The sequence below is a fragment of the Pezoporus occidentalis genome, unplaced genomic scaffold, assembly GCF_034315485.1.
Source record: "Pezoporus occidentalis ecotype Australia unplaced genomic scaffold, CSIRO_AGI_Poc_V1 ctg39, whole genome shotgun sequence".
NCBI lineage: Eukaryota > Metazoa > Chordata > Aves > Psittaciformes > Psittacidae > Pezoporus > Pezoporus occidentalis.
Window position 1 is genome coordinate 8,815,642 of NW_026915713.1, and position 23,854 is coordinate 8,839,495.

At 37.3% G+C, this 23,854-nt stretch overlaps 1 protein-coding gene across 2 annotated transcripts in view; it reads left to right on the plus strand.

The window, feature by feature from the left end:
* CDK19 (cyclin dependent kinase 19) overlaps nt 1-23,854 on the plus strand; it is a 131,838-nt gene that overhangs the window by 75,002 nt on the left and 32,982 nt on the right. For both annotated transcript variants that reach the window (XM_062632511.1, XM_062632512.1), the window contains exons 5-6: nt 21,079-21,136; nt 22,526-22,657. In XM_062632511.1, coding sequence (XP_062488495.1) covers nt 21,079-21,136; nt 22,526-22,657 — 190 coding nt within the window. The remainder of the gene's footprint in view (nt 1-21,078; nt 21,137-22,525; nt 22,658-23,854) is intronic.

Sequence of the window (23,854 nt, forward strand, 5' to 3'; positions counted from 1 at the left end):
CAGAATTTGTGGAGTGCTAATCTGGGCATTTTTTGTGGAAGACATAGCAGGCAGCTGAGGTTTGATACAATTTTGACTCTGCATATCTGCTTATGTAGCAAATTTCTATAGACAGCCTTTGGGATGATCAGACATGAGCTCCTAGATTCAGGCTTTTAACAGGTCCCCTGAATATCTAGCAGCTGCAGTAATAGTAAACCCTGTATCGTTCCAAGGGTAAGACATAAGCAGAGCCAAGAGACGCTGTTGCAGTGACCGGTGCATGCTCCAGTTGGCCAGAACAAGGTTTTTTAACTTGGTGCTCCAGCTCAGTATCTCTTATGGAGTGGTGTGTAGTGGCCAGTGTAATAGTTGTTCTCTCTCAGGGTTGTCTAGAGACTGTGGCTTTTTTTCTGTCAGAAGTAAAGTGGAAAGGGAAAGGCCGAACTGAAGGGGCCAGACATGACTTTATGTGGGAATCAGCAACTTCTGTCTTCCTCAGAGGTGCAGCTAGTTCAGAAATGATTAAACTAATTAGTGTTTTATCTTCTAACTGAAAATTTGTAATTTTAAAAAAGAAATTATTCTCAATTTATTCAGAATATTTTAAGTGATCCATCATGATGTTTGTATAGAATAACGAGATTTTAGTAAATTGTCAGTAATACAGTTGTATTCAGTAAAGCTCCAGCAGTTTTCAAATTTTTAGTTGACTGGTTGACTTCCATTTAAGGGGTTAATTAAAAAAAAACCAGTCATTTTCTCGTAAGAATCCTCCTCTACCCAGTATGTAAACCTGCAGTCTCTTACCATGGACCTGTACCTGGACTCTGCTCTGGGGCTTTGCTTCCACATTGCGCAACTCACTTCAACTGCTTTTGCCTCTGTTTCCCAATCAGTTAGCTATTTATGGGGCTAATTTATAGTTTACTGCTTTATGTGCTATGAAATCTTCCGAGTGAAAGCAGTATAATATCTGTGGTTTATGTAGTTAACTTGTTTTTGTTGCTTGATACTCTTCTTCTAATGAGCTGGAAGCATTAACAAAGACCGAGAATTAAAATAATATGCATATTGTATGAAGGCACCAGAAAATTTCCTAAAACTTTGTTAATTGGATACTTTTTACTTCTGCTTTCATGTCAAAGCCTTTGAAAATTGAAAAAGTCTCTCTGTGCTTATTATTACTAGTTTATAGTATTTAACTACTCTCTCCTTTTCTTCTCTGTGCTCTTGCAGGAAGATTATCCAGGCCAATAAATAATTAGAAAAATTACCTAAAAAGCAGCAGAACCAAAATGTTGGTTTTTTTTTAATGTTCCACCTGCATTTTGCTAAGCAAGCAAACCAAGGGTTTGAAAGATAAAAAATTATGAGTGTGGGAAACTCCCGTTTTACCAGCAATTCTGAGAAAGGGTTTTTATGTGCTGGTATCAAAGGTAAATTTAGACATAGGTTCATGCATCCCTCCCTTGACAAACAGCTGCTGTGTAGGAATGCAGAACTGTTGGGTCCTGCCTTGTGCCAGTAATTTTGTACTGGCTTGAAAAGCTGCTTGGCCCTGTTGCACTCATTTGGGTGCTCACATGCTTCCTATAAATAAATAACAAGTCAACCTGTCTGCCAGTTTCTTCACACTTCTTAAAAACACTCTAATTATGGTGCCCACCATTCTGTGTCATCGTGTGTGTGTGTGTTGTGTGCGTGAGGAGGGTACACACGTGTGCGGACATGCACTCCCAACTCTTCTCTAGCTGTATATGGGTTTGAGCCTCTTAATCCTTGGTTATTTCATCTGCATGATCTCTTTTGGGTGAAGGGGATTTTCCACAGTGTCAAAGACTCTTATGAATGATCATACTCAGTTTTCAGATTTACCAAAAGGAAAGAAATGCAAGCTAAACCTACATATTTTGAGAGATTAGGCTCTGTGATGAATTTATCAGCTGGAAGGGTAACACATTTTTCCTCTTTTGTATCTGGTTAGAGGCTCCCTTATAGTGACTGGTACAGGCTCCAGCCAGCTCTTTTCCCTGGTTCTCCAGCTCCAGATCTCTTCTGGAGTGGTGTGTAGTGGCCAATGCAATAGTTGTTCTTTCACAGGGTTGTCTGGAGACTGTTAGATAGAAGGTACACTCTTTTATTTACTGCAGAGGAAACAACAGCATGTAGATGCTTTCTATATGGACACATGCTTCTAGATAGATAAATGAACCAGAAATGTTACATAATGAATAGCAAACTGAGTTTTGTCAGCATACCCTATTTTCTTTTTCTGCTTAAACATTAAGCATATATTGAGGGGCACCTAACTCAAAAATCGTGCATTTCTCATTACTCAGAACTTCGCTTTTCTCCTTCAGTTATAAAAACTAATATTCATGTGACTTAGAAAGGTGTATGAAGACATATTCAGATTATTACCTCTTCTGAGTATATGGAAACAGCAATTTTTCCAAGACTGACTAATTCATACCTTTTGGTTTGTGGCAAGAGTATTAAGAAGATGTTTGTAGATTAATTTTACTAATAAAAATAATTACAGTTGAAGAAAAAATGTTTTACCTCAGGATTTGAAACAAGCTTATGAACAAGCTTATGCCCATAAAACCCTGACTGTATATAAATTCAGATGAGTCAGAAGTAACAAAGGTACTGATTTAATGTTCTTTTGGCTGTGTTTTGCTGCTAAAGTCAACAGATGACATATGGCTCCTGTGAGGTTCATATCTCTCTTCCTGAGGTGGAAAAAGGGCGAGATGGAAGCAAAAGTATTGAAGTAATACTAGAGTTTATTGAGGGGTTTTTGTTTGGTTTTTTTTTTTCCCCAGTACAGAAGAAAACAGAAGGAAAATGTTGTCTTTTCTAATAGCCCCAATTCAGATACCATCTGCTGTATGAAGATTTCTAGGAAATACATGAGGTATTTGGCTTATTGGTGCAACTGACCATTTGGAGTAAGCAAACTGGACTTTGCACTTTAATTGAAAAAATGCAAGGTTCAGAAGAAGCTTTTAAAAGTTTTTCTTTTGTAAAAGAATTGTCACTTCTGTTGGGGAAGGTACTCTTGGGATGATGGGATTGGCTGTCAGATTGGCCATGTCTGTCAGATTATTTCTGTTTGGACTCATTGCCCCTTCTGAATAAGCCAACAAGGGTTGGCATCACGCTGTTGACATGTTCATATTACAGTAATAGAAATTAATGAAGCTTAAAAGTAGCATGTTAAAATCAATGAAGACAGCTAATGTAGCAACATATGATCAAGAAAAATGAAAACACTGCATTTGTTCCTCGTGTTCCTTGCCATTTTGTACTTTCTGTTGTGCATTTCTCTTCATTTGCAAGCATACTGTAGTTATTACTGCTCTACTAAGATGTTGCAATAATGCTGCAGATTGTCTTGCATTTAAATTAAGCATCTTCGATCAGTGATCGAGGAAGCTGCAATGACTAGCAAAGGATGTTAGTTTACTCTTCAGTTCTGATATGTGGGAACCTTGTCAAAGGAACTGGCTCTGCTGCAGAAAATGACTCATCAGCTGTTATTTCACCGATGGCTTATCTCAGGGTCTCTTTGTCTTCTCTGACCTTCATTCTTTCTGCTTTCTGGCTAATGTTTCAAAAACTACCGGCCTTACTGTAGCTGTGATACCAAATACCACAGTTATGTCAGTTAAAGAAAATGAAAGAAATCCTTCATGCAGTCTGTGAAGTGGTCCTCTCGGGAACTGGGCATTAGGTCTTCAAATTTCTCTTTATTGATGGTTATGGTAGTCTTTTAGTTGTATTTTCCTGAGTTTTATGTAAAACAGCTTGGAAATAAATTTTCAAGGCATTTTAATAAATACAGGAACAGCACACCTAGACAGCTGGTAAAAGTATTTATAATTTTCTTTCACCTGTTAACAGTGAAGCTGTGAACATTTCCAGACAAGAAAGGCTTGTCATAGTGCAAGTAGTCATAGTCATAGAATAGTTAGGGTTGGAGAGGACCTTAAGATCATCTGGTTCTAATCCCCCTGCTGTGGGCAGGGACACCACACACTAAACCATGTCACTCAAGGCTCTGTCCACAGTGTCAGTCTTAAATGCTTGCAGTTCTCTGTATACCAAACCCCTGTACTAACAGAATTTCTCGAGCTGTTCTTTTTCATCTCTGTTGTTCTTCTGCCCTCTGGAAGCTAAAGTTCATGTGAATACATGACAGTCATTTTGACAGACGTCCATTCCACTGTTCAGCACCTCAGTGATGTTAGAGCACAACTTGCTATTACCTTCTGTTTTCCTTTCAGTGGCGTGTAGAAGCACTTGCCCAGAATGTGGAAATTCTTTTATTCTATTTAAGTAGGCTGATGCCATCTGAAAACCAGTTTTTGTATTGGGATTATGGATTTGCATTCTCAAGCAACCCCTTCTTTCCACCTTCTGGCTAGTCCTCCTCTGTGATGCTTTGGTTCCTTCTGCTATAATAAACTTGAATATAAATTTTGTTTGGGTTTGTATCACTTCTATGTTTTTTATGTTGAAGAAGGAGGGAGGGGACGGGGGACACACAGACCAAACCCACCAAAAACCCAAACACCACTCCCTTCCTCCCTCCCTTCCCCCTTAAAATAGTAATAAAAATGAAGTAAGATGGTATTAAAAGTTTCTGCTTGCTTATTCTGCTAGCTTAAATGTTGAGCCCAGGTAGTTCTGCAGACAATATTTTTCATTCCTGAAATTCCCCTTGGAATGGGGGATTTTCAGCTACTCAAGCCATTTTGTTTCACACTGTAATTGCTGCCAAAGAGTGGGTTTTTCACAAATGTCTTCTGTTCTACATTTTTCTTTAATCCATGGAACATGCTTGTACATTTTTACTTTGATTTGCCTTTCATATATTTACTTTTGATCTAACAGTTGTAGATGATTATTGTTAGAATTGTGAATTAAGTGCTAACACCGGTAGGTTACATTTTAGTGAGCTGATACTGACATCTAATGCTATCAAAGTAATTTTTGTGGCTGTTGAACTGTATGATTAGGTCTTTGCCAGCTCATCTGAAATCAAGTTTCTTGAATGGGGTGTTAACTTTGATTTTGCTTCTTGAAATTCAGGATTTGAATTCCAGTCTCAGCCCTAAAACAGATTGCTTGTCAAGTAAATATTAATTTGGATTCTTGATAATTAAATCCAAAAGAATTGCAGGCCCATCTAGGTACTGGGTACTGTGTGTGCTTGAAATTCTGTCTGTCTTGATAGTTTAATTATTTTGCAGTAGCTCTTTACTAATTTTACTGTCAGCAAATGCATGTGCTGTGGCTGGTTGACTGCCGCTGTCTGCTAGGATGTAGGATTTACTTGGAAGCGTATTTCTTTATGCACGTCTCCTTACTTTGGTAGGGAGCTGCTGTTCTTTGGTGCAAGCTTCTGTAGAGGGATTCAAAGGGCTTGCAGTAGCAGTGAACATTTTAGGGGACCTAAAAAGTCATCTTTTCTGTGTGATGTAAAAATACCTGAGTGTATATTACAAGTGGAGTGTTAAGTTTGAAAAAAATGTTAAACAAATTGAGCTGTTTCCTATTTTATCTTATTTTCAAGCTGTTTTGCCTCCTGCAGTATTGAAGTTTAGATACTTATTGTATTCCTATCTATAGGGTTATATATCCCTTTATGATCTGTAGTTTACTGTAGTGCTGATCCCACAGTTCTGCTCACTTACGACTTTTTGCTTCACTGGAAAAATTCTTGGTGCTAATCTTTGTCTTCGGGATGGTATATATGGGAACACTCAGCAAAGTCTGCATTAACTGTTGAAATAGATTAACTAAATTATGTTCAACTTCTTTGTAGCTATTCTGAGTTGCCTGAAAACTGAGTTGTGCTCAATTCAGCTGTGCCCGTGTGAAGTGGTGCTGTCTCAGACTGTCCAGCTCTCTACTGCACTGGAGGTGGTGCTGGGTACCACACAGTCAGTGATGCACGTGTGCTCCTCCACTGCAGCTGTCCCAGCCCATGGTCCCAGTGCTAACTTTTGCCCTTGACAAAGGAATTCTTGCTGAGGTGCTGCAGTGGACTGGAGGGCTGCAGCAGAGGAGTATGTTCACTGCAACAGTCTGCTGTCTGGGTGATTACCTCCAGCAGAGAGACAATGTGGACTGCTAGAGGCAGTAACGTCTGAAACTGTACAGCTGCTTTTCTTGGTGCACACAACTTGGAACCCTTCTTCAGTATTTAGGTAGTTTTAATTTAATTTGGTAGAAAAACTTAAACTAAAGTGGAGGGTATGGCTACATGAACAAGTTACAGCAAGGCAGTCTAGGGTGTGGATTTACTCTGCATTAGTTGCTCTGTAGTAACTGCTCACCTGCATGTTTTTATCCTGCAGAAAATGCGTAGTCCTTTGATATCTCTCTCCTTAATGAGAGTAAGATAAAATTACCAAATATACTATCATTAAAACTGGACAGTTACTGCCTTAATTTCTAAGTGCCTTACATTGTTTCTGAGGATGATTTAATGAAAATGCTGGTAACCAAAATGTCAATATAATAATGACTGTATATTTGTCTTTTGTGATTTTTTTTTTTCTAACTGGTACCCATATGTTGAGCCTGTAGAACAATTCAAGCTTTTGGGTACAGTCCTCCTACAGTGCAAGTCTAGTTTAGTCTTTAGTGTTCAAGCCCCACTTCAGTCTTACAAAAAACTGTGTTCAGAATTCGGGGGTGGTGTGTGTTAGTATCCCTTTTCATCTTATTAAATCAGATTTAAAGTTGTCAAATGAGTTCATAGCTTCTGGATTTCTAACAGTAGGGTCATTACAGCTATTAAATCTGTTAAAGCTATTATTGCCTCTAATAAAGCTTCCCTAGACTTTCATCCTGGTCCTAAATTTGTAATCTGACTATTTTCAGAGTGGATATTGCAAACTATAGAGAAGAATTTCAGCTGATGGGCGTAGCATATACAAAACATTGGAAAGTGTAACAGGGTGTGGAAAGTGCTCTGGTGGTGGTTTCTGAAAGCTAGGGGTTTTCTCAAAGGCATTTTGTTGCACAGAAGGCTTTTCAGAAGTCATAATCTGGCTTAGAGGAACAGGAGTTGAGTGCCTAGCCTATATATGCAGTTTGAAACAAAGATACTAAAAATTCCCACAGGGAGTTTTATTTGCATTTTAAGCACTTGATGTTTTGTTGGAATGTCCAAGGACTCATTGGCAGCATCAACACTGAGGTAAATTTTAAAACTTGAGCACTAAAATCATAGATGTTTTTCCTAGTAAACTGGGGCCAATTTTCTGTAGGAAGGACAATAATGTCTTTCTTTCAAAAGTGTACTGTGTGTTTGGAGTTGTTTAATGTAAAAAAACCAAAACAAATCAAAACGAAAAAAAAAACAAAATTAGGACAGCTTGACCTGCCGCACTTTAACATGCTTATGTTTTTGGCGTGAATCACAGAACGTTTCTCATGAGTTTGGCGGTATCTCACAGCCACTGCATGTCTATGCAGGTTGGTTTTAGTTTTTTAAAAGGGCATAATTGTTGAATGGAAAAATATTATAATTAGTTCTGAACTATTTCAGATTTTGTTTTCGGCACGTAGAGCCTTCTTCACAACTCTTCTTCTGTGTTTTCTTTCTTGACACAAATCTTTCATTTGCTTCCAGCTTCCTGCTCCTCTGCCCACGTTCCTGTATCTGTTGATCTGCCTTTTCCCACCTCTAACATTACTCATATAACCTTGACTCAGCTTTGACTTTCCTGAAATACTCCTCTTTCTTCATCTTCGCAACCTTAATTACTGCTCCTCCTTTTGGTCTTTGCAACTTCAAGCTCTGCAGTGGCTGGTACAGGTACAATGTTTCATACCTTGACCAACACAGGGGCGAAAGCTCATGCATTCCAGGTGAAGTGACCCTCCTTTATTTTAGGCTCTCGTTAAAAGTACCCATTTCATTTAAAAACTTCATAGACTCATTGAAACTGAAGGATCTCTAGATGCTGAAGTTGGCAACGGCCCCTACTGTGGTGCCTGTGCCTCAGAAAAGATGTTGAGACCAGCTTTTCTAAGGCTTTTGCCTCCCAAACCAGATTATATGCCTTCTAGTTTATGAATTCCATTAGTAGCTTTAAGAATGAATAGTGTGATCATGTTCATGTATTTTTAAGCTGCTACAGTCTAAGGCATGTCTGTAGTTCTGACATGCCTTAGTCTATATCTAATTCTTGTACAGCATTTGGAGATTATCCTTTACAAAATAAAAAAGGTTTTTATCCATTTTGGCTTTGACAGGCTTTTTTTTCTTTTTAACAGTAGGTAACTTTTTGTCCTTACTCTTCAAAATTATAAAAGCAACAAACAACAACAACAACCATTTAAATTTGCCAGAAATGTTTGTGTTATTTATATTATTGGAAGCATATGTATTACTGACTACATAGGTGATCCCATATCATGATTAATTAACTTGCAGTTATTTTGCAAGGCAAGTTAGTAATGTGTCTGAAAATCTTCAAACACAGACTTCATTCCAGAATCATCCTCAATTGGCAGTTGATTGAAAAAAGCTTTGAATAGTTGGTGCTGAAAACTGTAGGCACTCCAAGTCAATAACTCTTCCACATGGTATTAGGTACATTACAGCAACTTCAATTCAGTGTGTAAGAGGAGTCTTGATACTTACTATAGAACTACTGAAAAAGTGTTGCAATTAACTTGAGACATGAACAAGTTAATAAATAAATGATAATGTGTTAGGTTAAATTTTTCTAAGATGACTTAATGACTTTTTTGGTTTTGTGTTGCATATGTCACTTGGAAAGAGCCTAATCTTCAAAAGCAGTTAATGACCAGACTCCCACACCTTGTCTTGAATGGCTACCTATAATATTTAAGTACCACCTGTTTATATTCTGCCAAGAACTGCTTTTTTGTTTGCAGTTAATTAATGAGGACAAGTAATAATAATACCTAATGTATTTGTTCATGAAAGCATCTGTTAACATAATTGTCTTTTGATGCATTTTTATAAATTAGTAAAATAAAAATGAAGATACTAGCAATATACTGCAAAACCAAACATCTAGAATCTGAAATGTAGCAGTACATTACACTAAGTATTGTAAAATAAATGTGTTAAATGTACTTACTGAAAAAAGAAAATTCTTCTACATTTCTGAAGAAATTACTTGTTTCTTGTGAAATTACTCTGGCCTGGTTGCCTTCATACATAGAACAGAGGGAGCAATGTTTTCAGCTCTAAAGTGACAGTGTTGTCAAGTTAAGAATCTTTCTTAGTTGTGCCCATTATACTTTTTTTATCACAGTGTCTGCAGAATCTTTATTTTGAAATTTTGGAGGTGCTGGTTTGAAATGAATGGCTGCAAAGTGTTCTGCAGAAAGAAAGACCTTTCTGGATAAAGCAATGATGTTTTTCTGAGTGAAAACCTGGAAAGAGTAGAAGCAGTTAACGGGCAGGGAAAATACTTCTCATGCCCAAGATGGCATGGTCCCTAACAACACTTGCAGCCTTTGCTTCCAATATGTCTTAGGCTGTATGGTTGACACTAAAACATAAATAACAAATGCCATTCTACAAAGTGAAACTGTTCTATGTTCACTAAAAAAAATAAAATCCAGCTGTGTAAATACTGTGGTATCTGAGAAGTGAAAATATTCCTCTTTTCCAAGACAAGAAAACTTAACTGTCTTGAACTATACTATATACATGCAGCAGCTAAGTAACTTGGATAAATGCTTCAGACTCTTAAAAGATAATTTGTGGTCTCCATAACTTCTTAATTGGCATATTAAATCTTAACTTTAAATAACTTCTCTTTTCTTGAACCAAGTTCAGGTTTTTGATCTCTGTACTCAAAGCCAATTCTTCCCCTATTGCTCATATACCTTTCCCAGCCTCTATAAACTATACCCATGGCTGCAGACATTTTCCTTGCTCTGTCCCTTCCTCCTGCACCTCTTTTTTCTTTCTTTTTTTTTTTAATTTTTATTTATTTTAATGGGTTGATCTCTGCCCGAAAGAATCTCTCTGCTTACTGTTCTCCAGGTTCTCTCCATCCTTGACACCAAACCCCTGAGCCTCATCTTTGCAGTTGCTGTTTCTTCCCTACACAATGTGCACTGCTCTGTGTTCACTCCTGTGTCCTGTTGCTGCACTGGCATCTCTCAGACTGGAGCTTTCCAAATCAGGAGCTGTTTATTCAGTACTCTACCCATTGTGTTCTTTGTGTAAAAGAAGGATTGCATAAATGAACAATAAAATGCTTGAATTGGGTTGTTTTGTAGGCGGTGTTCACTCATGTTTGGAATAGCTGTATTCTAGACCTGTATCTTTCAGTTGTATGTGGTTGTTAACCAAAGCACATTATGGATTGCGATTGTTTATGCTTGCTCCTGCCTCATCTGTTAGAAAATTATTTTAAATTGCTGCTGCTTAAGCACAGTAACCTTTACTTTACCTGAAGAATTGTCTTAATGAGAAGGTTTCAAATTGTTTTCACATGCTGATAATTCTGAATTATTGTTGATTTAAGCATTATGTCTTCAATTCTTCAGTCAAATCTAGACCATATAGACCTTTATTGTCAGCCTGAGCTTTTGCTGCAGTGAAGATTGGAGCTTATACTACAGAAGGAATACCATAAAAATTTGAATGACAGGTGAAGATTCAGGCTCATTTTCATAGTATTTACTTACAAAATAAGCAGAAAGGGAATGCTTCATTCTTCTAAATTTTATAGAGGGTGAATACATTAAAAATACTTTGTATCGAGAAACATTATAAAATCATAATGTAAAAACATGCAAATGTGCTGCTGACTATCTCAGTCTCATTTGTGTGTAGGAGTATCTGAAGCTGGCAGGCAATGTATAAATCTCAGGCTTCAGAAAACAAGTAGAAATCTTGTAAGTCTATCTGTAAACATTTAGTTACCTTGGCCTAACTTTTTCTTCTACATGAAAATAGCCTAAAAAAGACTGAAGAGGATCATCATACTTTGGTTGTCTTGTGCTAACATCATAATATTGAAGTCTAATACTGAAGACTGGTATAACAGTGTATCCAGAAACGTTTTGCTGTGTCTCTTGTTGAAAGGTTCACCCCCTATAAAATCTCATTAGTGCCTTTTGATCTAAAGTAATCATTGCAGCCCAGCCATGACAGAGCACCTTGAGCACAAGAGCAAACTTTTGGTGCAGGGGCAGAGCATACCAGATACCCAGGAGGCCTGTTCTGCAGGGCGCAGTTGTGGTACTGCAGGTTGTGTGATGCTAGACAGCTCTTGAGATGGTGTGGGTGTTCTGCTCTCCTATAAGTTCTGGTTAATGTTGTGAAACAGTTGCACTTGTAAATAACTGAAATGAAATTGTAGCCACAATTGTGGATGCCCTAGGCACAACACAGTTGCTTGTTCAGATGGAGACACCCTCAGCCAACCTTCAGGGGGAAACTAGGAGAATCCGTTTTCTTCAGTGTTGTAAGACTAGGTCTGAAATACAACTGTTGCTAGAGAACCTGGCCATTGGTGCTCAGCTCCCTAAAAATTAGTGCCTGAGTGGGCCTCAGGATCCCCCAGAAGTCAGAAAACTGAGAAGTGAGGGAGTAGCTTCAGCATGAGCTCACTGAGAGATGGAGAGAGATGTAATCCAGTGCCTGAGGCGACCACAGTCGTGGTGAATTAGGGAAAGAGTTTCTATTAGGATGGATTTTAAAGGGTATGTTTTGCTTATCTTTGTTTGTAATGAACATGTCAGCTGAGCGGTGGTACTTTGTCAATCTGTTTGCTTTGCAGTTCATAGTTGCTTTATAGCACGGCAAGCCACGTGAGATTTTGCTGCCCCAACTGATACATTAATAAGTTGTTTGGAACATGGTAACTGGATGGTGAGTTTAAGACCTTACAGTCCAGTGGACTGTTAAATTCCCATTAGTGTTGCTGTAGCTGTCAAGGCTTATATTAGGGTTATAAAATTTCTTCCTGAAGTCTGAAAACTGATCTGCTGGACAAATCATGATGAAAAAGGGAACTTTAACTTAGCCTTACAGATACTGGAAGCTGAGTGCTTGCTTCAAGGAGATACTCTGAGAAAGACTATAGAAAGATTTGGGTTACATTGTAAATCACCATTCTAGGTTATTTCCACACAAAGGAAAAGTTGACGCTATAGTGTAGCAGGCATTTAAATTCATCATGTAGGGTCAGATTTTTTAGTCTTCAGACTCCACATTAGAGGAGGAGGGGAGAAGAGATAAGATCTCACCTTTTTTTCCTTGAGATTGTAAGCATAGAAAACCAGCACATATGAAAAGTGGATAAAAAATGTAGCTTGATGCTACAAAGTAATGTATGTAGTAAACTGACATGAGGTAGTTAAACTTTAGGAAATATTGTTAGACATAAACCTTTAATTGCTAAAATCCTGTAAAACTTAATGTATTTATTGCTTTTCTAAGTCTTGCCAAAAGTTTATACTCTAAAATAATAAAAGAAAAACTGTTTTGTAGCTCTGAGTCCCTTCAGCTATATTCCCATGTCCATTTGCAGACAAAAAGGGACTTGTAAGAGCCACTCAACATGGAACTAGTCTCTCTAGGTAACCATGATACCTTATTCTTTTCCTCCTCTGAAATTTACATTAAAGGACTTCCAATATTTCAAGCTAATTCAGTCCATTTAAGCTATCCAAGCAGAAGCTGGTGTGTAATGAAAATGAGTTACATTTATATCTGTTCATTTGGTATTATGTTATTTATTGCAGTCAGGAAAGTTTTGTTAATTCTTTGACTCTACCAGACTCTCAGGGGAATGGAGGTATTGGAGTTTTACTGCCAAAGATACTTAGTGAAAGGCAATTAACAAAATGGTTTATGACAGTGTCAGCAGTCTCACTTTCAGTCATTTGTCCTTTGATTGGATAGAGGCTTCATCCTCCTGTCTTAATAACCATACTAAGCCAAGAGGAGTAGTCAGTATATTGTGTAAACCAAATACCAGGATTTGGCGGTGGTGGAATTTAGTGCTGCAACTGAAAGAATTACCAGATATAGCAATTGCAGTATCTAATTTTCATGCTGCTGTAACAGAAAGTAATATAGAGTTCCAACAACTGGATCAGGTGAGAACTGTGTCATCTTGTTTCCCCCTCCTTTCACATTCTAGTCCGAAGGTTAGTATGGTCGTAGGCTTTCTTATGTTAGTGTTCTTTCAGACTTACTGTCTTTCTGCTCTTTCCTTTAAAAAGGTGAAGAAAGTGATAGTGTTTGTAATGTTTCACACGTGGAAATATCTTCTCAGTTTACTTGTCTTGCAGTAGTTATTCTGAGTAAAGACCATGTATGATGAATATCTAATAAGGACTCAACGGGAGAGATGCATAGACTTGGCTTGACTGCAGTATCTTGGGGCATTCAGGGTATCTCTTGAAGCCCCAACAGGGTTTGATTGTACTTTTATGGAATTAAATTTATTTATCCATTTCCTCTTTGTAATATATTACAAAGCAGAACATTCTTCCAAATTATTTCTGAGGTGAGTCTTTGTTCTGTTTCCATATACGATGGGCCTGCACATCTGCACTGCTTAGAAATGGGGTAGCAGAGGTTGAGCAATCTGTTCTGTCCTGTGTATATTTGATGCTCCCAAAGAGCTCAGGCAGAGTCTAAAGACAAGGCCCTAGGTAATTGCTGAGTAGCTTCATGGGTATTTTGCTGGAGAGTATACTGTAATGTGTTAAAAATCCCAGGGGTAATGTGAATTTACTGTATTAAACATTTGCTTTATGACATTTTATTTTTCATTGATAATTTATGATCATATTTTTCTCTTTGTTTCTGCTTTTCCCGTTCTTTGTCCTTCTCAAGGCTACACGTAACATTTAAAGTTCAAGTATGCTATTGCAGCACTAGTACCAACCGAATGCTTTGGATAATGTTGCATAGCAACACAAAATTTAATTTGTGTCAGTGTTTTGGCTTTCTCCTAATTGAGGGGTTTTCATTCTTTGCTTTTTCACTTGAACTGCATTCTCATTGATTTGGGTACACTAGGACATTGTGAAGATTGTTATAATAGAAGCAATGCCCAGGATCCAAAGTTGTCTGGATTTTTCATTTTTGTCTTGTAGTAATTTAATGCTCTGTCAGCCTTAAGAAGGGTGAAAGAAATGTCGTGTGAAAGGATTGTTTCATTTCTGAACTTTTATGTAACCCAGAATTACATTCTCCTCTTGTGATTATTTTTATTTCATATTCCCCTTGTGTTTGCAGTCAATTTTCCAGCGACATTACTACAAGTATATTACCCGTTGGTTAACCAAGGAATAGAGTTTGGTGAATAGTCTTTTCCTGTTTCAACAACAATCAAACACCTTGAGTTTGTAAATTAAATCTGTTTTCTAGCAACTGCTTTAGAAACCATTGTTTCAAATTGTTTTTGGAGCAGAGTATTCTTACAAGGAACATGAATATTTTGGCCACTTCTGAGGTTGTGCCTGGATAGGATTGAGGGGAGTGAATTTAAAGAATTTGTCAGTTGAGGTATATACTTAATTATCTCTCAAGAGAACATCTAACCCGTGAAAAATGAAATAATTTCATTATTGTAAGGGTGGTTATATACGAGAATAACTGAAGTCAAAGCACTTTGAATAGAATGTACTGGGCAGTTCTGTGTGTGGTTATATGTAATTTAGTTAATATGAAGGCAGGGGAAGGAGGAAGGGTCTTTCCCATGGTGAAATATGTTTGTTCTAGACTCTAGACTTCTAGGCTGATGCTGTCATCTCACATATGTGTTTCCAGTGTTAAGCATAGAGCTATGTACCTGTTCAGCCAAACGTGCAATACAGACACAACAGGGTGACGGAGATACCTTTGTGTGCATAAACTGTACTGCCACTGCACTCAACAGCAAGCAGTGTTTCCAGAGTGGACTTCAACTGCCTGCGGGGGGCTGTAGAGAAGATGAGATGTGCAGAGGAAGGAGATGGGGGAAGATATGATTCAACAAGAGACATTTTATTAGGTGATGGGAAACTTATTTTTCATCAGCCAGTGCCAGGAAATGCCCACCAGGAAGGCTGAGGAGCTGCTGTGAAGAATTACAGCTCCCTTAGTTATGACACTCAGCAAGCTGATGCAGCTTCAAAGTTTGCTCTAACTTTGAAGTTGGCCCTGTTATGAGCAGGGTTGGCATGAGATGACCTCTAGATGTCCTGTCCATCCCAAAGCATTGTATGATTTTGTCTGATCCTGCAGGTAGGTATCCAGATTCACGGACTGTTTAAAATCAGTCTGTAATGAAGCCTGCATAGTCACATCTTTGCTGTTGTTGTAAGCTAGGTAACCTTAAATTTGTTTCAGGGACCTTTTTTAGATGTGTGCAGATCTGTGGTTTCACTACGGACATAGTTTTAGTATTTCTGCATTCTTTTGCTTTTTGTGCAGAGAAAAATTTTATAAAAATACATAAACATGAAAGATGTCTTCTGTATGAAAACAGTTTCCCCCCTCAACATGTAACAGATACAGGCAAGGAATGTGTTTAACCAAAATCTTTGTCTGAGGCATTCCAAAGAAATATTTCAGATATTTTACATGCAGTTTGTTCTGACTTCTAGCTAGTGATGGTTTTTACCATCAGTCTCAGAGCTTGAGGTAAATTCTGTACCTCCAGTAGCTATTAGAGTTTTTGTTATTTGAAATTATTGACTATTTGACTATATAATTTCAGCAGCTATGAAATTTGTAAGTCTGTAAAGTAATCTGGCAGCATGTTTTATGATTGAATATCCAGTTTCTAGCTCAGAACTGTGCAAAAGATTTTTTTTCCCCTCTCAAATAGTGGCACATGCTTCCATGTCTCTGTCAGTTCTGTATGTGCTTCACTTTGAAATTATAAGAAAGAAGAATGGAGCTAAAACCAAATGTTACCATATATATTATTATCATATTAATAACTGTATTTAAATGCATTCATTTCCTCCATGCTATGAGTACATTTTCAATTGTTTTTGTTGCCACTAATGTTCCTCTAATGATAATCAAGTACATTTTTGACACTTTTTTAACATAACAGTCTGGTGACACTTAGCTTTAAAATTTTATGTGTACACATTTGTTTGTATTTTCATTTTTTTATTGCATAGTAACTTTTGGACTGATATTTTGTTTTTAATTTACCTATAAAGAACTTCTTTGGTACTCTTTGCTTTCTGTGTTGTCATATATTTACTTAATGTGTTTGTTTCTGATTTTTTTTCCCCTCCTTTTTAGATATAAACAAGTTTTGAGTTCAGTTGAATAATATACCACTTCAAAGCATTTTGCATTCCTTGTGATTTTGCTGCCTTTTTAGTTCATTCAGCTTTATATTTGGCCTTTCTCAATTTGATAGTATCTGTAGAAACATTACTGATTTGAATGGAATGATAAGTATCTTGATGGGCTTTGTTAATGACACTGCTTTGCAAGGTCAGTCATATCAACAGTGTAGAGAAACAGTGGAAGTAAACTGTATGGATTACAAGGGTATGCAAAAAATATAATGGGATAGAGTGGAATTTTTTGAAAATTAAGGATAACAGCTGACAAAACAAGTTGGAAGTGATTGTGAGATCAGAGCAGTGACTCTTAATATGAGTTTGCCATATGTATGGATAACAATTTTTCTGTATGTATTTCAATATATGTAAGGTAATTAAAATGCAAATTATGATGATTTGGAGGTTTGCAGTTCATAATAAAATCTTTTAAGAACCATTTATTTTTTAAACCCTCCATAAATTAGATCAGCTGTTATCCAAAAACATTGGTGCCAGTGTGCCACCATACTGATCTCAAGACAATTTTATTAAAACCTGTTTTTTTACAAAACCAGTTTGAACAGTGTTGACGTAAGGCAGGGAAGATTCTACATTTCCTTGCAGGTGAGAAGAACAAAAACTTTGTTTGCAAATTTATGTGAACAATCTGCAGCTACTTCCTAGTGCTGAACCTGAGGGCTCGGTGGTCTTTTGAGTAGTGTCCGGAGTAGAACACTGTCATCTCACTTTGTCATTTGTGGAGCAGTGTGCTAAAAGCTAAGGTAAAATCACCACTGCTCTTGTTTTGACTTGTGAGATGAGACGTATGTTCATGTACCAACACTGTGCTGTTTACAATTGCTTTTTTGAAATAATTGAGACTTGAAAAGACCTCATCACAAGTCAGTTTCTTTAATTGTGGTGGGAGCTTTTATCTGGAAGACTTTCAATCTCTTTTACAATAGAAGCCTCCTAATTCCAGTTTATTCTTTGTCCAGTAATACATTCCAAAAGGGAAACACATTTGTTTGGATATAAACAATAAAGAATGGTGTATGGAAAGTGGCATGTCCCTATGGACGTTTTCTCACAGGACTGTAATTCTGCACCAAATCTCTGAAGAATTGTGTCACCACTGTACTTAAGGAGATAACAACAATAACCATTAAAACTAAAGTATTGCCATCTATTGTTAGGCTCTTTTTCCTGTTTTGATCCATTATGCTCTTTCAAGACCATAAATGGTTTCTTTTCCTTCAGCATTTCTTCAAAGATACTGCCTAAATATTTATATAGGCAGCGTATTGATTAAGATAACATGGATGTCCTTATGAGTCCCATTCATGACAGTTATTTATGAAAACATACTTCTTAGCCCAACATTTTCATTTCTCTCCCACCAAGATCTGTTAATTGCTTTATTCCCACTTTCTGCTGATACAGGAAAGTAAATACTGTTATCCATGCATGTTACTTGTAAAGAAACCATTATCAACTACATCTCTTTTTGCAGATACTTCAAGTTTTTGCTCCAGTTGTTTGTTGCTATTTACCTTGCTCTTTTTGCAAATGTTCTTTAGACAGTGCAGCCTCAAGTGTATTTCTCATCAGGGATTTGTCTCTTCATTTTTATATCTGATCTTAAGTGTGAGGTTTCTAACTCTTACTGTTTCTGTTGTTTCTATAGTAACTAGATAGGTGAAGATGCAGCATCATCACTTTGCTTCACAAATGGTGTTTTGTGTTCTCAGCAAAGGGGGAGTTTGAGGAAAATAAGCTGTTAATTGGGATGTAACTGGTTCAGAAGTGTAATACTTGTTAAGTTACCTTTACCCTTTATTAAGGAGTTATTTAATGATTTTAAGCAAGGCATTGCAAACTTTAATAAAATTCTGTCCTCTCAGAGACAGATATGTGTCAGGTTTTGGTCTCTTAGCTGCTTGGGCCTTCGTGTTTTTTTCCTCCTAAAATCCCATTTTCTTCATAATATGAACAGCAGTAGGATTTGTTTCAGGAACTAGACAGGTGCTTATAACCTGCATGTAGCCTGAACATACATGCAGTGAAGAGCTTTTTAATTTATCAGATTCCTACTTTTTAAATCTGATTTTTGCAGCTGTATAGTAACTGTATTATATTAGACTGTAGTTCTATAGTAGACCATTAAGTGTTGATCTCAGAGTAAATGTTTTGATACTGAAACTACTATATATCCAGAGATTAGACTAACATGTTCTCCCTTCTCCAAAAAGCAGTTGTTTGCATTCCCTTTAGCAGTTCTCTCTCTTACCTCATGATGGAAACATTAATTGCCTACTTCCTTGAGGATTTCTTATGCCAGATTAATCCCTCTGAAATAACCCAAGGTCTTTCCTCCATACCTGAGCACCTGAAGTTCTGCTACTCTGCCTTGGTGCCCGATGTTCAGCCAAGCATTCCTGATCCATGAGGGTTAGGTTGCTCTTAGCATGGCTTGTGTATCATGAGGAATGTGGGGGAGGTGAGGAGTTCTACTTTACAGTGTGTAGCCTACTATTATGTAGTAGGTAACCACACACAAAAAATAACCGAAGTTTTAAGCTTCCCTGAAGCTGTTTATTTTTATTAAGTAAAAATTCTTGGGTACACGAGGTGGATAATGTTTGTCTCATCTCAGAAGGATAGATCCTGTCAGGTTAGTGTTATTCTTAAGTGGTTCAGTGTACATCCAGTTGAAAATGCTTTCCTAACCAGAACAGCTCTGATTTGCAAGGGGAATTTGGAAAGTTCTTACCTTTTTAGCAGCTGATAATCAAGTGGTTGATTTGCTCTCTTGGAAAATAAGGAGTTCAGATGTTTTCTCCTTCTGACTTAAGGAACAAGTTTGAACCAAGACATCTCACCTTGCAGGAAGCTGCCATGGTGCAAGCTGTTATTGAGACAACAGCCTGTTGCATCAGCGAGGATCCTGCAGGCATCAGGATGCCATCCATAATATGCATGTCATCTCCACATTGGTGGTGGTATCTCAGGAGAAGCACTTGCTCTTTTGGAAATAAGACCAAGTTTTCAATTGTTTCCAACTTTATTCCTTCTCTGTGTTCCCTCTCTCTTTCCCTTGCCATGATTCTCTCAGATGGACAGATTCACAAGAACTAATGAACATGAAATCTGGTAAGTTTATAAATCAACGTGCTTCTCTGCTGGCTTTCTGAGCAGGGTTCTGACCCTTGGTGGATTACGTATTTAAATTTAAAATGGAACAACATCTCTTCAAAACATTCTGATGTAAAAATACATTCATGGACAAATCCCTTTCCACAGATTTTAGTCTAGTGTATCCACTGTATGTATAGGGCCATTAAGTTGCTTATGGATTCACAGTGTCTTATTGAGGCTGAGGGAGCTGAGACTGTTCAGCCTCAAGAGGAGAAGGTTTAGAGAGGATCTTGTCAATGTGTATGCATACCTGATAAGCAGGAGTAAAGAAAACTGAGCTGGTCTCTTCTCAGTGCTATCCAGTGACAGTTTGAGAGGCAATAGGTGTAAATCAGATGTATGAATAAATTGTTTTTCACTGTGAGGCTGGTCAAACACTGGGATGGTGTTGAGAATTATCCTGAGATTAAAAAAGGAGGAATAAAAGAAGCAATGGCAAAGATGAGGAGAGAGAGGCTGTGACTGGAGCCAGGGAAGAAGCACTGTCTAGCACTGGGGTGAGGTGGAAGGGTTTTTTATTTGGTTGGTTTTCCTTTTAAAAAACGCAAAGGATCTGTAATTTTGAGCCAAATTAAGTTTGTGTGTCTTATTTCAGGTAAATAGTGGCAAGTGTTACAAATTTAGAAATTGAGATTATTATGTTGGCTTTCTGGACATCTCTTCTAGATTCTTGAACGACTCCTTCTCGAGCAGACCTCTTCAGGCATTAGTGATTTGAAATATAATTAATGTTCAGATGAACCTTCCAAAAATTCTGCTTTGAATGCATCTCTTCATTCAAATCAATATTTTCAAACTTGTTTACTTTTTTACAGCTGTTAACACAATAGGGGAAAAGGTTCCAAGGAATGACTATTGATGTCTGAGGGAACCTAGGTCCTAATTGCAGAACAATTGCTGTGATGTCATGTGCAGATTTTGTATGGTGTTCACAAGAGGCGTGTGAACAACTTCAGATTGCATAAAATGCCTATAAAGTTTTGTTCTACTGTAAAGCTGCTGTCTACACTGTCAAAAGCTTGTGGTTGTAGCTGTCTGTACATACTTCTGTTTTAAGTGAATTCTCATAGCATGAAATCAACTTTGTGGAAAAAAGTACTTTTGCCAATGTGATTTTAATCAATCATAAACCAAAGCCAAGCACAGCTCAAAAAATCTAATTATATATGATGATAACAAAAGCAATTCTTATCTGTGTATTTGAATACCAAGATTTGGCATGATTTTAAATATGTTATACGAGCAAAAGTAGTTCTTGCCAGATCACTGATGTGTAGCATAACTGTTGTCCTCATATAAAGTTTTCCGGTAGAAGAAAATCTCCCCAGTGAATGTGACCATTCTGGTAAAAATGGGAATGCAAACTTAGTTAAAGATTATATTTTTTTACTGTGAAATGTCAAAGCACTTTACTATTTTTCTAAATTGTTAACTAGGGATAAAAACTAAATGTCATGAAAACATAAAGATATGGTAATTTTAGACTTCTAAGGGTGTTCATAGAAATGTTTTCGTTACAGAATAAATGTATTCTTGAAGATAATCATCAAAGACTGGTGAACTAAATGCCTGCTTTTTGTTTTCCAGAAACCAGCAAATATTCTGGTAATGGGTGAAGGTCCTGAAAGAGGAAGAGTCAAAATAGGTAAACATTTTGAAACAAATTCATTGCACAGCTAAGGAATTACTTAAAAATGCATCTTCAGTGCAAGATGGAAACAAATCTTGGTTGTTCTTGGAGCATATGTATGCACAATATCTAGTTCAATTTTAAGTCTTATTCATTGAGTTTACAGGCTTGAGAGAGTCCAAACATAGATAAAAGACAAGAGAAAAGCATCTGTAGTAAACAAGAAAGTAATAACCACGTAGAACAATGACTATAGCCAGGGTTCTTTTCACTCCTGCTGTGATTAGTTAGTACAACTTTGTTGTTTATGTATTATATTTGTTCTTAATTATTTGTGTATAAATAACATCAATGCATGTGTTTGTAGAGGTCCAAAGGTTTGCTATGCAAAAGGGTATTTGGCATCAAGGTGGGAAACACATGTAATTGTAATGGTCTTTATCCAAAATGTAGTTTCCTCTTCAGATCATAAGCCTGAGTCACGTGGATGTAAAGTTTTTAATAAAGCATGTGGCAGTCATTGAGAAAGTAACGTACTGGAGCCTCTTTTCTATTAATTGACTTCTGTATTTTGAAAATATTCAGCTGATCATTTTTGATACATATGCTTGTATTATGGGTATGGGTAACTGCAAGAAAATTATGCTCTGCATTTTATAACTTTGGAGACAAAGATTTAAGTGAAGTTGTGTAAAAGATAAGTTTCAGACTTGGATTAAAATGTGTGGCTTTGAATGTAGATCCAAATTTGTATTTTCCTGTCTACCATTTCTTAAGGTTACTTACAAGGTTGTTTCTAGAGGGAATTTTTGAGTTATGTAATGCTTGCATTTAAAATATGCTTCTGCAACAGTGAACCTCGCTGATTTCATTGGTTACAGTTAAAAACTTTTTCCTGCATCTGGAGGTTGTTCCTCCAAATTATGTCTCAGGTACACATACAAAAATAGTGCAAAATAATCTACATTGCAATCATTTTGGTTTTGCACTGTGGGTGAATATTTAACAGTCACAAAGGCTCACAGTTCTGTAAACATATATAAAAATGAAAGAGAAAATGTACATTACAAATCTATTATTGACTCCAGTTAAACAGGTTTCTGTTACAGTTCTGTTTAAATTGATAGGCATCTGTGTTATGTAAAGTTTTACAATACCATGATGAAAACACTTAAAAGTCCAACATCATCCTTCATAGTCTTATAAATAAAGTAAATGAATTTAACCTTAGATCAATTCGGCCCAGTATTGTTATGAGTAACCTGTTGCTTTCTTAGAAACTTTGATTTGTAAGTTTTAATGTTTTTTTGAGCTTGTGTTATTAATTGCTTTTAGGCAATACTTTTAAATTCTGATTTCTTTGTATTAAAATTTTACATGTTCTCCCCCTGCTGCTGCCCCCAGCTGATATGGGTTTTGCAAGATTGTTCAACTCACCTTTGAAGCCATTGGCAGATTTGGATCCAGTTGTGGTGACATTCTGGTACAGAGCTCCAGAGCTGTTACTTGGAGCCAGACATTACACAAAGGCTATTGGTATGTTCATCTGTAAGAGAGTTTTTGTTTTAAGTTTTGTAAAGGAGGGTAGCCTTGTAGTAGATCCAGTGATCAACTAACCAGCTGGTTTTTTTTTCCTGAAGTAGCAGCAGATGTCATATGCTCCAATGTGTAAAACATTAATCCAGATTGAAACTTTGAGGACTGTGCTTTTATTTTTCAATATAAGTTAAGGTTAGTGTTAGACATTTTAAGTTTTCTCATTCTGTTTTTAAAATAAAAATATTCTTTGCATTGCTTTATATGGTTTTCTGACATGGGTTTAGAAATCTTGTAATTGTGTAAGCCTTCAAAAGGGAAGGCTGTTTAAGTGGTGTTCTTCTAGGGTGCTTCATGTCCAGGTGCTTTTATGGAGTGTGTCAGCATAATGAGAAGCGCTGTCTCCTGCACTGTCCACAATCTTCAGATCAGTCACTCCTGACAACTTAGGAAGCTGGAAGTTCAGGAAATGCTGGTGGCCAGGCTCTTCCAGCTTAGTAAGTTCTATAAGCACAGTCAACTTTAATGCCTAGCTGTTTAGAGAATGAAGACACTGAGATGCACAGGAACCATCCTGCCTGCGTGATTAGGTTGTATATTGAAGAGAAATACAAAGGAAATGGTATGCCTTTGTTAATGGGGTTAAATCAGTCGTGTGTACAGAGGTGGCTTATTTGGCAGTTGCAGGCTTTTTCCTGTTAGAGAAGCTCTTGGAGATGCTATGTGGGCCTTTGTTCAAAGACTTATGTAACATGTGTGTTACACTAGCATCTCAGTTGGTGGACCAACATATCCCCAACCAGTTCTTCCTTCTTCCTGAGTAACTGATCTTGGAGATGACACATGTAATATCTGCATAAAGAAATTTAGCCCAATATGCTCCAGAAATCTTTACATGGTCCCTGAGGCAATACTATTTGTGTCCTCTTTCTTCATGATGCTGCAGAATCTGTTCGCCTCCTCCCATGGCTCCTTTTGTTGGTGACTCAGTGCCTCAATCAGAGGGTTGTCTGTTGTAAGGCCCTTGTCACCCTGAATTGTGAGTTCTGGGTGGTAGCACCCACCGTCTGGAGCTCTGTCTCAGTTGAGGCTTCTGATTTCCTAGGATGTCTTCCTAGGGTGCTGGGGATGGAGCCTTGCAGTGTTCCCCCTTCATGGTTATGGCACAATCCCATGTTGTCTGAAGCAGATTCTTAA